Source organism: Sorex fumeus, unplaced genomic scaffold (genome assembly GCF_029834395.1).
Source record: "Sorex fumeus unplaced genomic scaffold, SorFum_2.1 ptg000051l, whole genome shotgun sequence".
Taxonomy (NCBI): domain Eukaryota; kingdom Metazoa; phylum Chordata; class Mammalia; order Eulipotyphla; family Soricidae; genus Sorex; species Sorex fumeus.
The window spans coordinates 28,492,246-28,508,575 of NW_026606108.1; the positions used below are offsets into that span (position 1 = coordinate 28,492,246).

Here is a 16,330-nt window from a genome sequence, read left to right on the forward strand (position 1 = left end):
TCTTTCCTTTCTCCATATTTTCAGGTATTTTTAATATATATGTATATATATATATATTTTTTGCATGGGGAGGTAATTTTCCTCCTTAATTAAAATGGAAAGAACCCAGATTAAAAAAGAGCCATAGAGCAATTTTCAGGCGGGTGACATACTATTGTACCCTGTGGACCACGCTATAGAATTTGGATAAAATATTAGATGATTTAGACAGCCTACTGCGTTCATGAAAAACCCACTAAAAATTCCTAAGTCCAATGTAGGTTTACAATTTGAAGGCCGTAAACGTGAAAGTCGGAGTTTCTTCTGGGACGTGGATGATGGCAGCAGCAGCTCTTCCACATGCCGAGCTGATGTGGCACTAGGGGCCCAAATGTCTAGGGGAACTCCTGTGGCCCCTCAGATGCTGTCAGTACTCTCCTCTGCTCTTGGGTCTCACCTGGATGCCATCACGGGGCTTTTTTGATGTCTGTCTTCTGGCTGGTCCGTATTTTCTCAACCCTCTGCCTGTAGGCTGAGCTTAGGCTGACCGAGACATTGGCATAGAAGGGAAAGCTCCTCTCTGTTCTCTGGCCATAGCCTCCTCCTTCCAGGTGCCCCTGGCCTGGCCCTTCTTTTATTCTGCACAGCCAACACTGGTACAGCTCACTCGGACCACACCTTTTTAACCCAATTGCCTGATTTTGACAGATCACCTACTCTCTGCTAGGACTCTTACTAGAAGCTGTCTCCATTTGCTCCAGAAAACGTGGATAGATGTGCACACAACCATAGTCTTGACGAGAAGGCTATTCTCTATTAACCTTATGCCCAACCAAACTAAATGCTGACAAAGAATTAGTTTGGTTTCACTTAAACCTTTTTATCTTTGTTACTCAAATAGTAAGTTGATGAAAGAACAAAAAGGAAAGATTCTTTTTTTTCCCCCTTCTAAGCAAAACTAAGCTGGATGCTTCAGGAAGACGCAATATAAGGCAAATTTCCTTCTCCCTACAACTGTCAGAATGGAACTGGTGAGACACTGACGCATTAAAAGAGAATAAATGGTAAATGTAGACAATTTCCATGCTGCGAGAAATGAGAAATTTCATACAATGCTTAACTAATGTATCTTATAAAAACAAAACAAAAACCCATCAATGAAGAACAAACAAAAAGCATTCATTCTCTTTTAATATACAAATTCATTCACAATTAAAAGTCCCTTTCTTTCTTTAAAAGAACAATGAGACAGTCCAGTGGGTAGAAATCTAAACTATACACAGGAGCCCACATTTGAAATCTGATAGTGTCTTTGTCATTGATAGGAGCAAACCTTGAACACTGAATTGGGAGTAGCCCCTGAGTTTTTCCCAAACAAAAGACTGAAAAATATGCATTTATATTTTAATTAAATTATAAAATATTGAAAGCATATTTTGGTAGCTTTTCTATTTTTTGTAACTGAACAAAACTTGCCTCATTTTACCAGACAAGGCCTTGTGACTACCACGAACTAATAACTACAGTAAAGGTAAAGGTAAAGGCCCTTCCGTTTGTTCATCGAGTGGGCCCAGTAACGTCTCCATTGGAGACTTTGTTGTTACTGTGTTTGGCATATCGAATACGTCACGGGGAGCTTGCCAGGCTCTGCCGTGCGGGCGAGATACTCTCGGTAGCTGGCTGGGCTCTCCGAGAGGGGCGGAGGAATCGAACTCGGGTTGGCCATGTTGGCTGCGTGCAAAGCAAACGCCCTACCGCTGTGCTATCGCTCCAGCAATAACTACGGTACTGAGAGGAATGGAATGATTTTAATAGCATGTTTTGCAGATTCATAATAAAGATAGTCAAAAGAGAGTAAGTAAGCTGGAGGAAATAGTAGTTGAGAATACTCCCTCCAAACACCCCCCCCGCAAAAAAAAACAAAAACAAAAAACAACTGAAGTGCTGCCCCTTACCTACACACGAGGTTCCGCTGATGTCCGTGGTGTAGCCAACCTTGCAGAAGCATCGGAATGAGCCCACTGTGTTGATGCACTGACCATTGGTGCAGAGGTTTGGTATAACCTTACATTCGTCAATATCTGTGACCAAAACAAAACCCCACCCAAACAAAAATAGATAGAAGTTAATAACATAGATTTGAAGATAAAATTCGGTCAGAAATTTAAGAAATTGACAATGAGATTAATGAGATTATTAGGTAAAGTCAACATCCCTACTCATTGTATTAAGAGCATCTTTTCATCATTCAGGTGAATGGAAACATGGAAAGAAAAATGATTTGTGAGCTAGGGAGATGAAACGGGTTAAGGAGCATGACTTGTATGTGGTGTTATAGCATCCTTGTGTGCTAGCACTGAACCACTGGTGCCACTGACCAACAATCCCTTGGAATGGTCCCTGGATACTCTGAACACCACTTGGGAGCTCCTCTTGCCTCCAAAAATTTGAAGTGATGGGAAGAGATAAACAAAGGCAAGTCATGCTAAAAGCTCTTTTAAGTCAACTCCTTTTGCAATCAAACTACAAGTTATTTTGGGGTTGAATAAAAGCTACCTTGAAGAGTCTGTTCAAGATGGTGGTACAGAAAACTCCTGAACTCAGTCTTTGCTGACCACAATAATTCTACAAACTCTATGAGGCAGTTTCATCTGAATTAGAAGGCTACCTTTGGAAGCTCAACTAATTTGGAATTCTGTGGAGATTTCTTATAGATTGACATTCAATTTACACTTGTATCTAACTCTGAATAAAGGATTCTAGAATAAAATAATCATGCACAAGATAGAAAACGTATATAATGGGGGAACTGATGAGGGGAAAATGGCATTTTTTAGGACATTAGTGTACAGATTGTACAAAGAGTGGAAATCATCAATTATCAAATTTGTTGATATGCAAAGGCATTTAATACAGAATGAGTTCCTCCACATACTCAGATAAATTAGTTATGTTTACTTAAATAAAGCAAGTAGAATCTGGGGGTACACACATGGATTTTGAGGCTTCAGACATTTTCTCTATTATTGAGTCCATGCTCTTAAAAGAATGTGACTTTGGGTGGGCATGTAACTCAAACAGTAGAGCAGAAACCTAGGTCAGTTAGATCCAGCACTTCATGACCCCCAGAACCTCCACCCCAGAACTGTCAGGAGTAGCCCCAAGTCCTGAGCACCACCAAGTTTGGTCCCTATTTTTTAAAAAAGGCTGTGATTTTGGGAAAATTGTTACCTGAGCTTTGTGCTTCAGCAGTTAAAATGAGAATAATAAAAAAAATTTACCTATTAAAACCTACATGAATATTCTTTTAGTCTCTAGAACATTAACAATTATATATATTATTATCATATATTAACCAAAGTATATATACATATATAAAAATATTTAAACTGGTATCATGATCATTATTACTCTATTAAAATGTTGACTTTTCCTTCAACTAATCTGGATGAATGAAGCTCACCGCATTGAAAACATGCACAAATACCCCCAAACCATACCCCTTCCATCGGTGGTATATCCAGGGCCATGAGGGCAGATCTTCTTGTATTGGGCAGTTCCAGGAAGTGGGCAAAGCTCACACTGGTGTCCCCAGCCTCGGCCCCCATCACAGCAGCACTCTGACTTTGTGACAAGATTGCGGCTGCTGGATGCCATCTGACACATGGTCTGCAACACCTCAGCAAAGCAGAGTCCTTGCCGATTGTCTGAAATGGCAATAAGCACCGAGACAAAGAGACAATGCAGCATTATCCTGGCTTACCGTTCATTACACAGGATAATCGATGCATTCTTCAACAGTACTGTTCAATCAACATTTTTTTTTAAGGTAAGGATTATTTTATGTGAAGAGTCACAATACCCAAGAGAGATTGAGGATTAAATGTTTTTTTTAGAGATTAGCTTCATAGTGATTTTTTTTTTTACTATAGACAGTTTATTAAATTTAGCAGAAAAGTGATATTATTTTCAGAAATACCTATGTTTTCATCAAGTCCTTAGCAACTGATAATGAACTACCATTTTTTAAAAATTATTTTATATTAATAAAAACTTTTTTTTATTGAATCACTGTGAGATAGACCCTTACAAAGTTGTTCATGATTAGGTTTCATACAGTGTTCCAACCAACACCCATTCCTCCACAAATGTACATTCCTATAGAATGCAAATCAAATGAAAATCAAATTATTTCCCTCAAAATGGGCAAATAAGTATCACGATTTGTTTTTTATTTTTGTTTTTGGGCTACACCTGGCAATACTCAGGGGTTTATCCTGGTTCTGAACTTAGGAATTACTCCTTTTTGTGCTTGGAGGACCATAGAGGATGCTGGGGATCAAACTTGGATTGGCTGTGTACAAGACAAATGTTCTACCTATTATACTATCACTACAGATCCAGGATTTGTGTTTTAAAAGCCACATTATATAATTCTGATACATATTCTATTTAACTGCTAGTGTTTTCCATATCTAAAATTGTTTAAACATACCTATTAAGTAAATATTTTTAATACAAAAGACTTTCTCTGATGTTGAGGTCACGAAGTCACGGATGTTGAGGTAAAAATATTTATATGGTTTTATTAGTCATAATAAAACAATATGAAAAATATTGTTCTATGTAGGTCTTTGGTTTTAAAAAATGATGGTTAGTAATGGCCATTTGCCTTGAACGCAGCCAACATGGCTGACCTGAGTTCGATTCCTCCGCCCCTCTCGGAGAGCCCGGCAAACTACCGAGAGTATCTCGCTCGCACGGCAGAGCCTGGCAAGCTCCTCGTGACATATTTGATATGCCAAACACAGTAACAACAAAGTCTCCAATGGAGACATTACTGGGCCTGCTCGAGCAAATCGATGATCAACGGGAGGGCCTTTATTTTTACTTTACTAGTAATGGCCTAAGTTGAAGACAACAGAAAATAAAATATTTTGTCTAGATGAACAATTGCTAGGATATCATTCTTAAAAAATTCTGAAATATTTTTAACTGTTTTTACACCCAACTGTTTGCTTTATTTTTATTTATTTATTTATTTTTTTGCTTTTTGGGTCACACCTGGCGATGCACAGGGGTTACTCCTGGCTCTGCACTCAGGAGTTACTCCTGGCGGTGCTCAGGGGACCATATGGGATGCTGAGAATCGAACCCGGGTCGGCCGCATGCAAGGCAAATGCCCCACTCTTTGTGTTTCCTCTCCAGCTCCCCAACTGTTTGCTTTAAAATACTACTCCACACTTTCATACCTGCTCACAACGAACTAAAATTATTTACAATGTCTGCATTTTAACATTAATATACAGCACAACATCTGATATATATTTTCAAAAAGAAAATATTTTAAGAATATTTTTCTTTACCATAAAATAAGAAAACTAACCTTCATTACATTTTTGAAATGTGGAATTTAATATCATTAATATAGCCGAGCTTACCTCACATGGCAAATATTTTCTTTTGGAATTAAATCATCTCCTGATGTAAGTTTTACTAAGGTCACATTTTCCGTAGAGCTTAATTAATCTTAATTTTTGAGGGAGTATTTAAGATGGCTATTTCATTACATATAGATGTGCACACAACACACATGTACAAAATACATCATTTTAATAGATGTCGTACCTTCAGGAAGAGGCATGTGGATTACTCAGAATTGGAAAGTTAGCTTAGCAGACAAGGATATTTATGCAGCGCTCTTCTGTGATGATTTCATGAAACAGATGTTTTATTCACCCAGTAAAGCATACCTGCATATCAACTTACCAAGACATTCAGTGCCTGAGGAACTGGACTGAAATCCTTCATTACACTCACACCTATAGCTCCCAACAGTGTTAACACAACGCCCATTCTCACAGATTCCTGGCTTCGTTCTGCATTCATTTTCATCTTTAGAAAAACAAATGAAAAATAAGCAGATTGTAAACCACATTTAGAAATTATTTTTAATATTCTATTTTACTTTAAACTGTTTTCGCCAAAATTTCAATGTGATGGGATTACAAAATAGTCACATGCGAATACTGATTTATTCTGAACTTTGCCCCAACCTTCTTCTTCTTTTAAAATATTTTGGCTATCCCCAGTGGTGTTCAGGGCTTACTCCCAGCTCTGTGCTCAGAAATCAGTCCTGGCAGGGCTCAGGGGGCCATATGTGGTGCTGGGGGTCAAACTTGGGTTGGTTCTGTGCAAAGCAAGTACCGTATCTGCTGTCCTATCCCCAGCCCCCAGGTGTATTTTTTTTTTTTATTGAATCACTGTGGGAAAAGTTACAAAGCTTTCAGGTTTAAGTCTCGGTCATGCAATTATCAAACACATTTCCCTTCCCCCAGGTGTATTTTTAATAAAGCCTTCTATACTTCCCCCCTCCCTTTTTTTCCCTCCCTCCTACTACCCCTCCATCTCTAGTTGGGGAAGAGAGTACTAGATGTTAAGGATGGCTAGTGAGTAGAACAAAGCCCTCATAGGCTAGAGATAAAGAGCAAGTTCCTAGGGACAAGGGATGTGGCTCAAGCGGTAGACTTATTTAGCCTTTGTGAGGCCTTGAGTTTGCTCTCCAGTATCACACCCCCTCACTAGCTGGCTCCTCCATGCCCCCGACTCCCCCATGTGACCTCAGGGGGAAAAAAAAAGATAAGCTCTTAGACTGTCTTTGAGCAAAATCACAGGAGCAGTGTGGTGAGAGCAAATAATGGGTGAATGATTTCAGGCATTACTGTTCTTCTGAATGGTGATCAATAAATCTATCAGAGAAAGACTGGTTTATTAATAGACCCCATATCCTGTCCCATCACAATGATTTTATGTTTGTAAAATTTTTTGAGGCTTCCCCCCCTCAAATGAGTACTAAATGTTCCCTCAATACTCCTACTATATACTTCCTGTTGCGACCAAACTCCCATTTCCTAAAGCCACTACGGACATTAAGACAAGAATTCCTTCATCACCATGTACATCAATCCTGCACCCTCATTTCCAACCTTTTGGTCCTTCGACAGCATTAAGCATGTCTGGTTTTACTCAAAGGCCAACCATTGTAGTCTGAATTGCTTTCCAAGACTTCACCATCTCCTTTCACTAATCATCACCTAACCATACATTTTGTAGTAATTTCCAGTAAAAGGAAACAAAAAATTCACTCAGCAATATGTTAACTACTCCTTCAGCTACTGCATAGTTTTATTTCATTTCAGGACAGTGCTCTGCTACTCAATTCTTTTAGATAGGCTTTTAAATAGAATTTAAACAAAAGGTTTTTTTAGTTCAATGTTCCATATAGAAGAAATGCAATAAAAATATGTATATTAGTAAGTTTTTAGTCTGACAGTGTATCACACTATTTCACTGTTTCTGAGAAAAGGCTAAGATACAGAACTCAACAACAACAACAGCAACAAACCAAACATTTTTTTAAAAAATGTGGAAAGGGAACTAAATAAATGCTTCCCAAGACAGATATATTGCCATCAGACACACAGAAAAATGCTTATTACCACTTATTAGCAAGAAAACACAAATCAAAATGACTATGAAATATCACTTCACTCAGGTGAGAATGATCTCTACAAAGGCCAGCAACAAGCATTGGCAAGAATATAGAGAAAAAAGTAACTCTGTTGATGCTGAAATATGATGCTGAAACTCCACTCCTATGTATCAAAAACACTGATTTGAAAAGACGTAGGCACGCTGATGTTTATTACAGTGCTCTTACAACATCCAAGATATGAAAACAAGCCAAATACCCAATGAATGAAGAGAGAATAAAGAAATGTGTTATATATATAAAATTCTCAAGTACAATGTTAAATTTTAATATATCCTCAAAAGCATGTCAAAATAAATTTTGTTAAATTTAACATTTCATACTTTTACTATATTTTTATATTTCATATTTTATATTGGGCTGGAGCAATAGCACAGTGGGTAGGGCATTTGCCTTGCATGCGGCTGACCCAGCTGACCCAGGTTCGATTCCTCCATCTGTCTTGGAGAGCACGGCAAGCTCGCCTGCACGGCAAAGCCTGGAAAACTACCCATGATGTATTCGATATGCCAAACACAGTAACAAGTGTCACAATGGAGATTTACTGGGCCCACTAGAGCAAATCAATGAACAACGGGAGGACAGGGACAGTGACAGCGATATTTTATATTAAAAATGGTGGGTTACCTGAGACATAGTACAGTGGATAAGGCACTTGCCTTGCTTGTGGTCAACCCAGGTTTGATCCCCGGCACCGTGTACAATCCCCTGAGCACATCCAGGAGTAATTCCTGAGCACAGTGCCAGGAGTAAGGCCTGAGAATTGCAAAGTGTTGCCCAAGAAACAAATAAACAAACAAACAAACAAAAATGATGGATCATATTATATTGTAGTTGAATTCCCACCTCTGATTACATTTAGTTTCCTTCATAGAAGCTTAAATTTTTCTGCATAACTTTGATTATTTAGCCTGTAAAGTTTCTAGTTTTATTTCATTTAAAATTTTGGGGTGGTAACTTTGTTGGATTTTAATTTCACTGACAGAGTCTTATCAAAAAATTTCAAAATGACTTTATCTTCTTTTCCAACATTTTATTTTATTTTATTTTTTGCTTTTTGGGTCACACCCGACAATGCACAGTGGTTACTCCTGGCTCATGCACTCAGGAATTACTCCTGGCGGTGCTCGGAGGACCATATGGGATGCTGGGAATCAAACCCGGGTTGGCTGCATGCAAGGCAAACACCCTACCCACTGCGCTATCGCTCCAGTCCCTTCCAACATTTTAAAGTGATTGATAGGTATATTTTGGCCATTTGTGATGGAATTTCTAGTGGTAAAAACATGTCCACCATCTTAAAAATAAACTGAAAAAAAAAATTGCACTGCACTGCGCTGCACTGTCCTCCCGTTGTTCATCGATTTTCTTGAGCAAGTACCAATAATGTCTCACAACACATTGTGAGACTTTTTGTTACTGTTTTTGGCATATTGAATATGTCATGGGTAGCTTGCCAGGTTTTGCCTTGCCGGCGAGATACTCTTGATAGCTTGCTGGGCTCTCTGAAAAAAATGCAGCATAACATTTGCTATGAAGAGCTTTGTAAAATCTTTGTAGATTTTACAAAGGATTTTACTGAACTTTCAGCTATGAGGCATGATATAGTGAAAGCTTTGAGGACCCATAAAGTTCTGGAACTTCTGTAGCACTCTGTAATTAAGAGATATATAATGCTGTTTAAGTCTTTTCTTTGAAATAGTAGATTTGTGGGACTATGAAGTATTAGAACTAGAGTGGATATCCTGCTCTGCACATCCCAATCATGTAGTCTTTCCCTGTATAGATGATTGAACTGAGGTCATGGGATTTTTCAAATGATTCAGCTCAGTTACGAGAGAGCCAGAACCAGACATTTAGGTGTATATATAATCTGATCATGATACCTCTTTTATCCTCTGAACAGTACACATAAACTTAAATGTTGTGGCAGTGTAAGAGAAAATTCAGAGAGCTACAAAAATAATAATAAATCTTTTCATGTATGAAAAGTAAACTGCATTTCTAAGTATTTCATCCAGATGAAATTTAAATATACTGTGGCACTGCACTGTCCTCCCGTTGTTCATCGATTTGCTCGAGTGGGCACCAGTAACGTCTCACAACAAATTGTGAGAATTATTGTTACTGTTTTTGGCATATCGAGTACATCACGGTTAGTTTGCCAGGCTTTGCCGTGTGGCAAGATACTCTCAATAGCTTGCTGGGCTCTCCAAGAGGGGCGGAGGAATTGAACCTGGGTCAGCAGTGTGCTTATACAAAAAAAACTTAGAGAAAATAAATGAAAATGAATTTTATATATATAAGAAAACTATCAACTTCATATACATATGAAATTTCATGTGCATAAGAAAAGTTAATTTTATCTTCTATTCATGCTACTTCTATTCTTTCATACTGATTAGCATTTGCTCTGTTTTTAGGTTTTCAGGGAACATACACTTCTCTCTAGAGATGAGTTAGGAGTTTAGGTTTACATTCTAGGTTTTCAAATCTTAGAAGAACAGTGTTTTTTAAAGTACTACTACGTAACTGTGTGATGTAATGTAATTTTTAACTTCGTTGAATGAATGAATTGGCTAGCAGAATAAAATAAAAGAAATCTAATCAATCTGTTAGGTTGCTTCATGCACTTAGAAACTAACTTTATGCAGTATGAGAATAGAACAAAAACAGATACCCAGACTAATGGAGTAGAACTGACTTCTCAGAAATAAACCTGCATATAATTTATGATAAAAGAGCCAAGACCTTGCAGTGATGAAGTAAACCTCTTCAATTAATGCTGCTGGGAAAACTTAAAACCATGTGTAAAAAGTAAAAATAGACAGGAGATAGTAATTTAGCAAAATACAAAAAATTAATCCAAAATGGATTAGAGATTTAGACTGAGACTTGGAATCATAAAATAAAGAGAAAAAAACCCCAAAACAAGATACTCATACTCTTAGTGACCTCAGAATGATTTGGGGGATTTGAAGTCAATAGGAAAGGAAACAAAAGAAAATCAAACAAATGGGACCATATCAAAATGATAAGCTGTATGGACCAGAAAGATAGTACGGGGTTCTTGCCCTGCATGCAACTGACCCTAATTCAATCTCCCATACCACATGATCTCCTGAATGTCACTGGCAAAGCCTTGGAGATCTCTGAGCACTGCTAGGGGTGGCTTTGGAGGCCCAAATCCAAAACCAAAAGTCTCCACAACAAAACCATATTAATACCAAACAAAAGGGAAAAATTATTTTCCATGGATTAGAAAAATATATTTGTATATCAAGCATTTGAGAAGTTAGTATCAAAAATATAAATAACATAACAAGAAATAGCCCAACTTGAAAAATGGGCAGATTTTTCTGTTTTGGTTTTGGGGTTGCACTTAGTAGCACCCAAAGGTAGCTCCTGGCAGTGCCCGGGTGGCACAGAGGAAGCACTCAGCCCTCCGAGCTCGCTCTCTCCGGCCCACATTCGAATAAATGCTTCTGCAAAGAAATGTTTTTCTGAAAAAGACATAAAGGTGATTCAGGGCACATGAAAAAATATTCAACAATACAGATTATAAGAGAACTGCAATTTAAAACCCAACTAGTAAATTCCCTCACAGCCGAGGGTGGTCTACACCAAAGACAGGAGGGCTGAAGAGATAGTACAGGGGTTATGGTGCTTGTCTTGAATTCAGCTGTCTATGGTTAGATTCCCAGCACTTCAGAGGTACTCCAAGAACTGCTAGGTGTGATTGCTGAACACAGAGCAGGAGTAAGTTCTAAGAACTGCCTCGTAGGGCCCCAAATTCCCCACTTGACACACCACCTAAAGAGATTGGCAAGAGTACATGTTGGGAGGGCTGGAGCAATAACAGCATTAGCCTTGCATGTAGCCATTCGGGTTTGATTCCCAGGATCCCATATGGTCCCCCGAGCACCACTAGGAGTGATTCCTGAGTTCAGAGCCAGGAGTAACCCCTGTGCATCACCAAGTGTGACCCATAAAGATAAAAAAAAAAAAAGCACATGTTGGTAAAGGCTTGGAGAAAAAGGAACCCTGGCACATTACTGGTGGGAAATGGAAATGGATACAACTTCTATAAAAAAAAAAGATATGAAGATTCCTTAAAAAAATAGGAAAACCACATGTTACAACAATCACATCCTCATCTGAAGAACATAGTATTAGTCTGAAAAGCAATACTTGTACCCTTCTATTCTTGGTAGTATTATTTAAAATAGCCAAAAACCAAGACTTAGAAATGACTGAAACACCCACTGATGGATGACGCGGGGACTTCCTGAGGTCTAAAGCTAGTGTTACTGCGATAGAGGATTTGGACAGGCATTACTGCATGACTTTATCTAAAATTTATCATACTGGCATGGAGCCTGTGATAGAAATATTTGAGCACAGTCTTGAAAGAGCTGGACAAAGAGGTGACCTGCAGTTCACATGGCGCGGAAGGGGAGTCTCCACTGTGTTCTGAAGCAGGAACCATTAAGGAAGCGAGTCCACCCCGGCAGGCTTACCTACGCAGCCTTCTCCATCGGGCCTCCGGGTCATGCCGGGAGGGCAGAGGCACATGAAGGTGCCAATCAGATTCTTGCACATCATGCCTCTCGATTCGCAGTCATGCAGCCCTTCAGCACATTCATCCAGATCTATGAAACATTTTTAGTAAGAGAAAAACAGAAACAGGAAATGCTCAGGAGCAGGATACAAGTTAGTTTTCCCAAGGCAAATCTTTGGACTGAATTGTCTGCTTACTGGGTGATAGAGAAAGGGGGCACTAAGTTCTTTCAAACTGTTGGCTAGATTCTAGATTTATAAAGGTTCCTGTTCCTAATGGCATGAAGTTTAGGAAAGAACAACAGTCTTTGCATGAATCAGCGCCAAACCAAGAGTGTGACAATGCTGAGCAACCTCAACCCAGTTTATCTTTGACTCAATTAGATGGATCACAAAGCATCTAGTTATCTCAGCACAGAAACACACCAGCAAAAATGTTGCCAGTCACATTTCCATAAAGTTCTAAAAAACAGCTAAGAACTATGAAATCTTCCTTTCCTGTGGTCTTACCTTTGCACATCTTCTGGTCTTCGCGGAGAGCGTAGCCAATGGGGCACGTGCACTCATAGGAGCCAAAGGTGTTCATGCAGCGGAATGCGCACAGCAGAGGATTCTGGGCACACTCATTGATATCTGATAAAGAAACAGGCGGACGTGTGCTCAGACTGGAGTTCTAGTTATTTGTCTGAATAAACACCAATACATTTACTTGGCAGTCAGACAGAAAGCAATAGGATGAAAAGCCCTCCACTATGATGATACAGTATGGGGACACTGAAAAATTTTATCTTCTAGAATATAATAAGTTTTGGGAAAAAGTATAAAAACAGTGACCTAAAGTTGTCTTTAGTCGTTAGTTGTAACCTGGAAAATAACCAACAAGAAGTAAGTCGCTCATTTTATTTTTCTCCCCTAAAATTTCCCTGTATGGTTACAATCCTGGTTATCCACAGAGCAGCTAAATCCAATACAAATTTCTTTTCTGAGTTTCTGTACGGAGGAATTAGCAGGAGGGTGCCTAGGTGCAACTAGTGCTTCTGAAGAGTAAAAAGGAACAGCCCCCCCACCCCCAAAGGATATGGCCAGAGATGAAGAAACACTATATATTGTTTATAAATTTTGTCATAAATCTGCTATTGTAATTATGGTCACTGAGGGAAATAAAAAAGATTTACAATACAGGTACTGAAAGGTTATCATATATATGATAACCGTTACCTATTTTCAGCACTCAGTTCTTGTTCAGAGTGATTAATGCCCAAAAGAGAAAGAGAAAGGGAAAGAGAGAGAGAGAGAAAAAGAGAAAGAGAGAAGAAAACTGTCTACCATAGAGGCAGGCAGCAGGGGTAGGGGGATGTGGAGGGAGGGAAACTTGTAGACACTACTGATGAGAAATATGAGAAACGTACACTGGTGAAAGGACAGGTATTGGAACATGTATTACTGAAACCCAATCATGAACTACTTTGTAATTGTGTATCTCATGGTGATACATAGCTTAAATTAAAAAGAAAACTTAAAAAAACATATTTTGAATGAACCTGATTATAAGCAGACATTTAGAACAACACAAATCAAGAATGAGGCACCAAAAAAAAATTAAAACCTTTCTATAACAAGAGGAAATACACTTAAGAAATGTATCACTTGCCTTCACAGTTCATCATAGGTCCTGGCTCAAAGCCTTCATTGCAGTTACATTCAAAACTCCCAATAACATTGGTGCATGTACCATTTCCGCATGGATTGCCAATTGAACACTCATCAGTATCTGACAAACAATAAGAAAAAGTTATCAAGTTTGGAGATATATTATTATTATTTGTGGTTTTTGGATCACAAAGGAGGCACTCAGGGCTAACTCCTGACTCTGTGCTCAGGGATCACTCCTGACAGTGCTGGTGGTGGGGACCATATGATGCTAGGTACTGAATTCAGGTCAGCTGCGTGCAAGGTAAGCATCTAAGGTTTGTATTATCTCTTTGGCCCCAAAGAAATAGTAGTTTAAAGGAGCAGGCCCATGAGTACACATGTGGCTTTCACATATTTCCACCAACTGTGCAGGATTCAGATTCACAGAGCCTTGGCCTTGGCAGAGCTAGCAGGCTTTATACAGTGCAGAAAAACCTGAAGTGTCAAGTTGTACAATATTCTGACCCCTAGACTTCTAGTGTTATTCTTGCCCCCAAAATCACAAATACACTAAGGTATATAGTCTTTGGCTGAAAGAGCAGGCATGGAAAGTCATTAAGTAAAATAGATCTTCTTAGTGGTTTTGCTCCCTATACATCTCTGTACTTGGCTGTGTACCTGGTTTAAGTTATACGAAGGTGGGACAAATCCATTTACACATAATTCAGGTCTACTGGAATGTGAAGGACCAAAGACAAAAGAGCTTTAAAAACTACTGGTCCTAGTTCTGTAAATCCTACTACCCATGAATGTGCTGGAGAGCTTTAATTAAGAATGAGAAACAGAACAAACTTTAAACTCATGTAATGTGAAGTCAATACTCACCTACACAGCGCACTCCAGTGTAATCAAGGTTATAGCCCATTGGACATTCGCAGCGAAATGACCCATCTGTGTTGATACACTGACCATTTGAACAAATGCCTGGGCTCTCTAGACATTCATTGACATCTGAAATGCAGAATAGCCCATAAATTTTCTCACAGGTAAAAATATATCAATAAAACACAGACTGAAAGTTACATGATTTTTTTCTGAGAAATCCAGAATATCATATATCACAGCTGTTGTATGATAGATGTAATATTGATTATATAAACTAAAAGAAATTTCCTATATGTCATACAAAGTAGCATGATTTATAAAATAAATGTATGATGATGGATTTAGATAATAGATAAAAAAATTAGACAAAATATATTAACCCTCACCTTCACGTGTATCATGAAGACTAGGAACAGTCCCGTGGCCATACGGACACAAATCTTGGAATGCAACTACAAAAGAACCCAACGAAACATTACAAATTCCTTGTGATCGAAGAGTCTTAGCTACAGAGAACTTAAGAACAACAGTCCTTAATTACTACTCCAATTATATTTATCAGGGCATCTGACTTTTCTAGGTCTTTCTAGAAAATACCTCTTCAATGGTGGGCAGTGAAAAAAACCATGACCCATCATACCCAGAAGTCCCCTTCTGACCTGAAGACCATGCTAATTCTGAGCTTTCTGGGAACCAACCTACAATTCTGTAGCACTAACAAGATCTGTGAGACTCTTTTTCTCTCCCTGTAAATGGCTGGATGGCTGTTCTGACTCAGCTTCTCAGCACTGTATAGTAGATTCTGAGAGCTGTTACATGTGATACAAAATCCACTTGGGGCTCCTCCAACAATTTTGAATATAATTTTCATCAACTTCTGGAATCTCCTGTACTATACCTCTCACCTTCACTCCTCTGAAAGCTAGTAATACTAACACTGGGCTGGGGTGGGGAGGAATAACATATAGGATAATTCTACCTACATGGACACATGCTGAATACAGAAGTGAAAAGAGCTTCTTAGAACAGGGTACTCACTAAGCCATCAAAACTACTACGTAAGGGGATAAATCCACCCTCAAAAATATTCATAAATTACATGGTCAAACTACTGTCTGTATCTCCCAAATCTGCACAAAATGGTATTTTCTGTCATGACACTTACCTTCATCATCTTTGGGGCACAGCTCACAGGGGTCCCCCCAACCCTCTCCTGGCATCTTACTGCAGCAGCATTTTGCTTTTGTGGTGTTGAAAGCTTTGGGTACAGAACACTTGCCATTTTCAAAGTTTGTGAAGCAGAAGCTCTGGCGTGTATCTAAGCGAGAGAGCAAACATTTTAGAGCTGCTTACTGGTCATTTCAAAAGATGGGATCGTTTGTATAGAACTCTGTTTCTTATCAAATATTTCTCCTGGGTCAAAAAAATGTAGATTATGTGACAGTTGAAAGACAGGCTTAGAGTGCTAGGGAGCTGGCCCAAAGGGCTGGGTCACATGCTTTGAAGGCTGGAGGCCCAGGGTTCACCCCCAGAATTGACAGGAGATTTTCCACATCCCCACCCACCTTTCCTCTCCCCAAAATGACAGTCTGAAACTGTCAACTGGTCATTTCATTTGCCAACTTTATATATAGACACGTCAATGTGAGAAATTTATAAAATTACTTTAAATGCTTAAAATATTCTTATCATATGCTTTGGTAGTTTTATTAATTTTGTTTC

General features: G+C 38.8%; 1 protein-coding gene across 1 annotated transcript in view; it reads right to left on the reverse strand.

The window, feature by feature from the left end:
* Window positions 1–16,330, reverse strand: part of FBN2 (fibrillin 2) — a 294,085-nt gene that overhangs the window by 19,545 nt on the left and 258,210 nt on the right. Inside the window, exons 50-58 of the mRNA XM_056124409.1 lie at window positions 15,774–15,926; window positions 14,995–15,060; window positions 14,609–14,734; window positions 13,743–13,862; window positions 12,602–12,724; window positions 12,052–12,183; window positions 5,749–5,874; window positions 3,480–3,686; window positions 1,935–2,060 (exon numbers count right to left, since the gene is read on the reverse strand). Coding sequence (XP_055980384.1) covers window positions 1,935–2,060; window positions 3,480–3,686; window positions 5,749–5,874; window positions 12,052–12,183; window positions 12,602–12,724; window positions 13,743–13,862; window positions 14,609–14,734; window positions 14,995–15,060; window positions 15,774–15,926 — 1,179 coding nt within the window. The remainder of the gene's footprint in view (window positions 1–1,934; window positions 2,061–3,479; window positions 3,687–5,748; window positions 5,875–12,051; window positions 12,184–12,601; window positions 12,725–13,742; window positions 13,863–14,608; window positions 14,735–14,994; window positions 15,061–15,773; window positions 15,927–16,330) is intronic.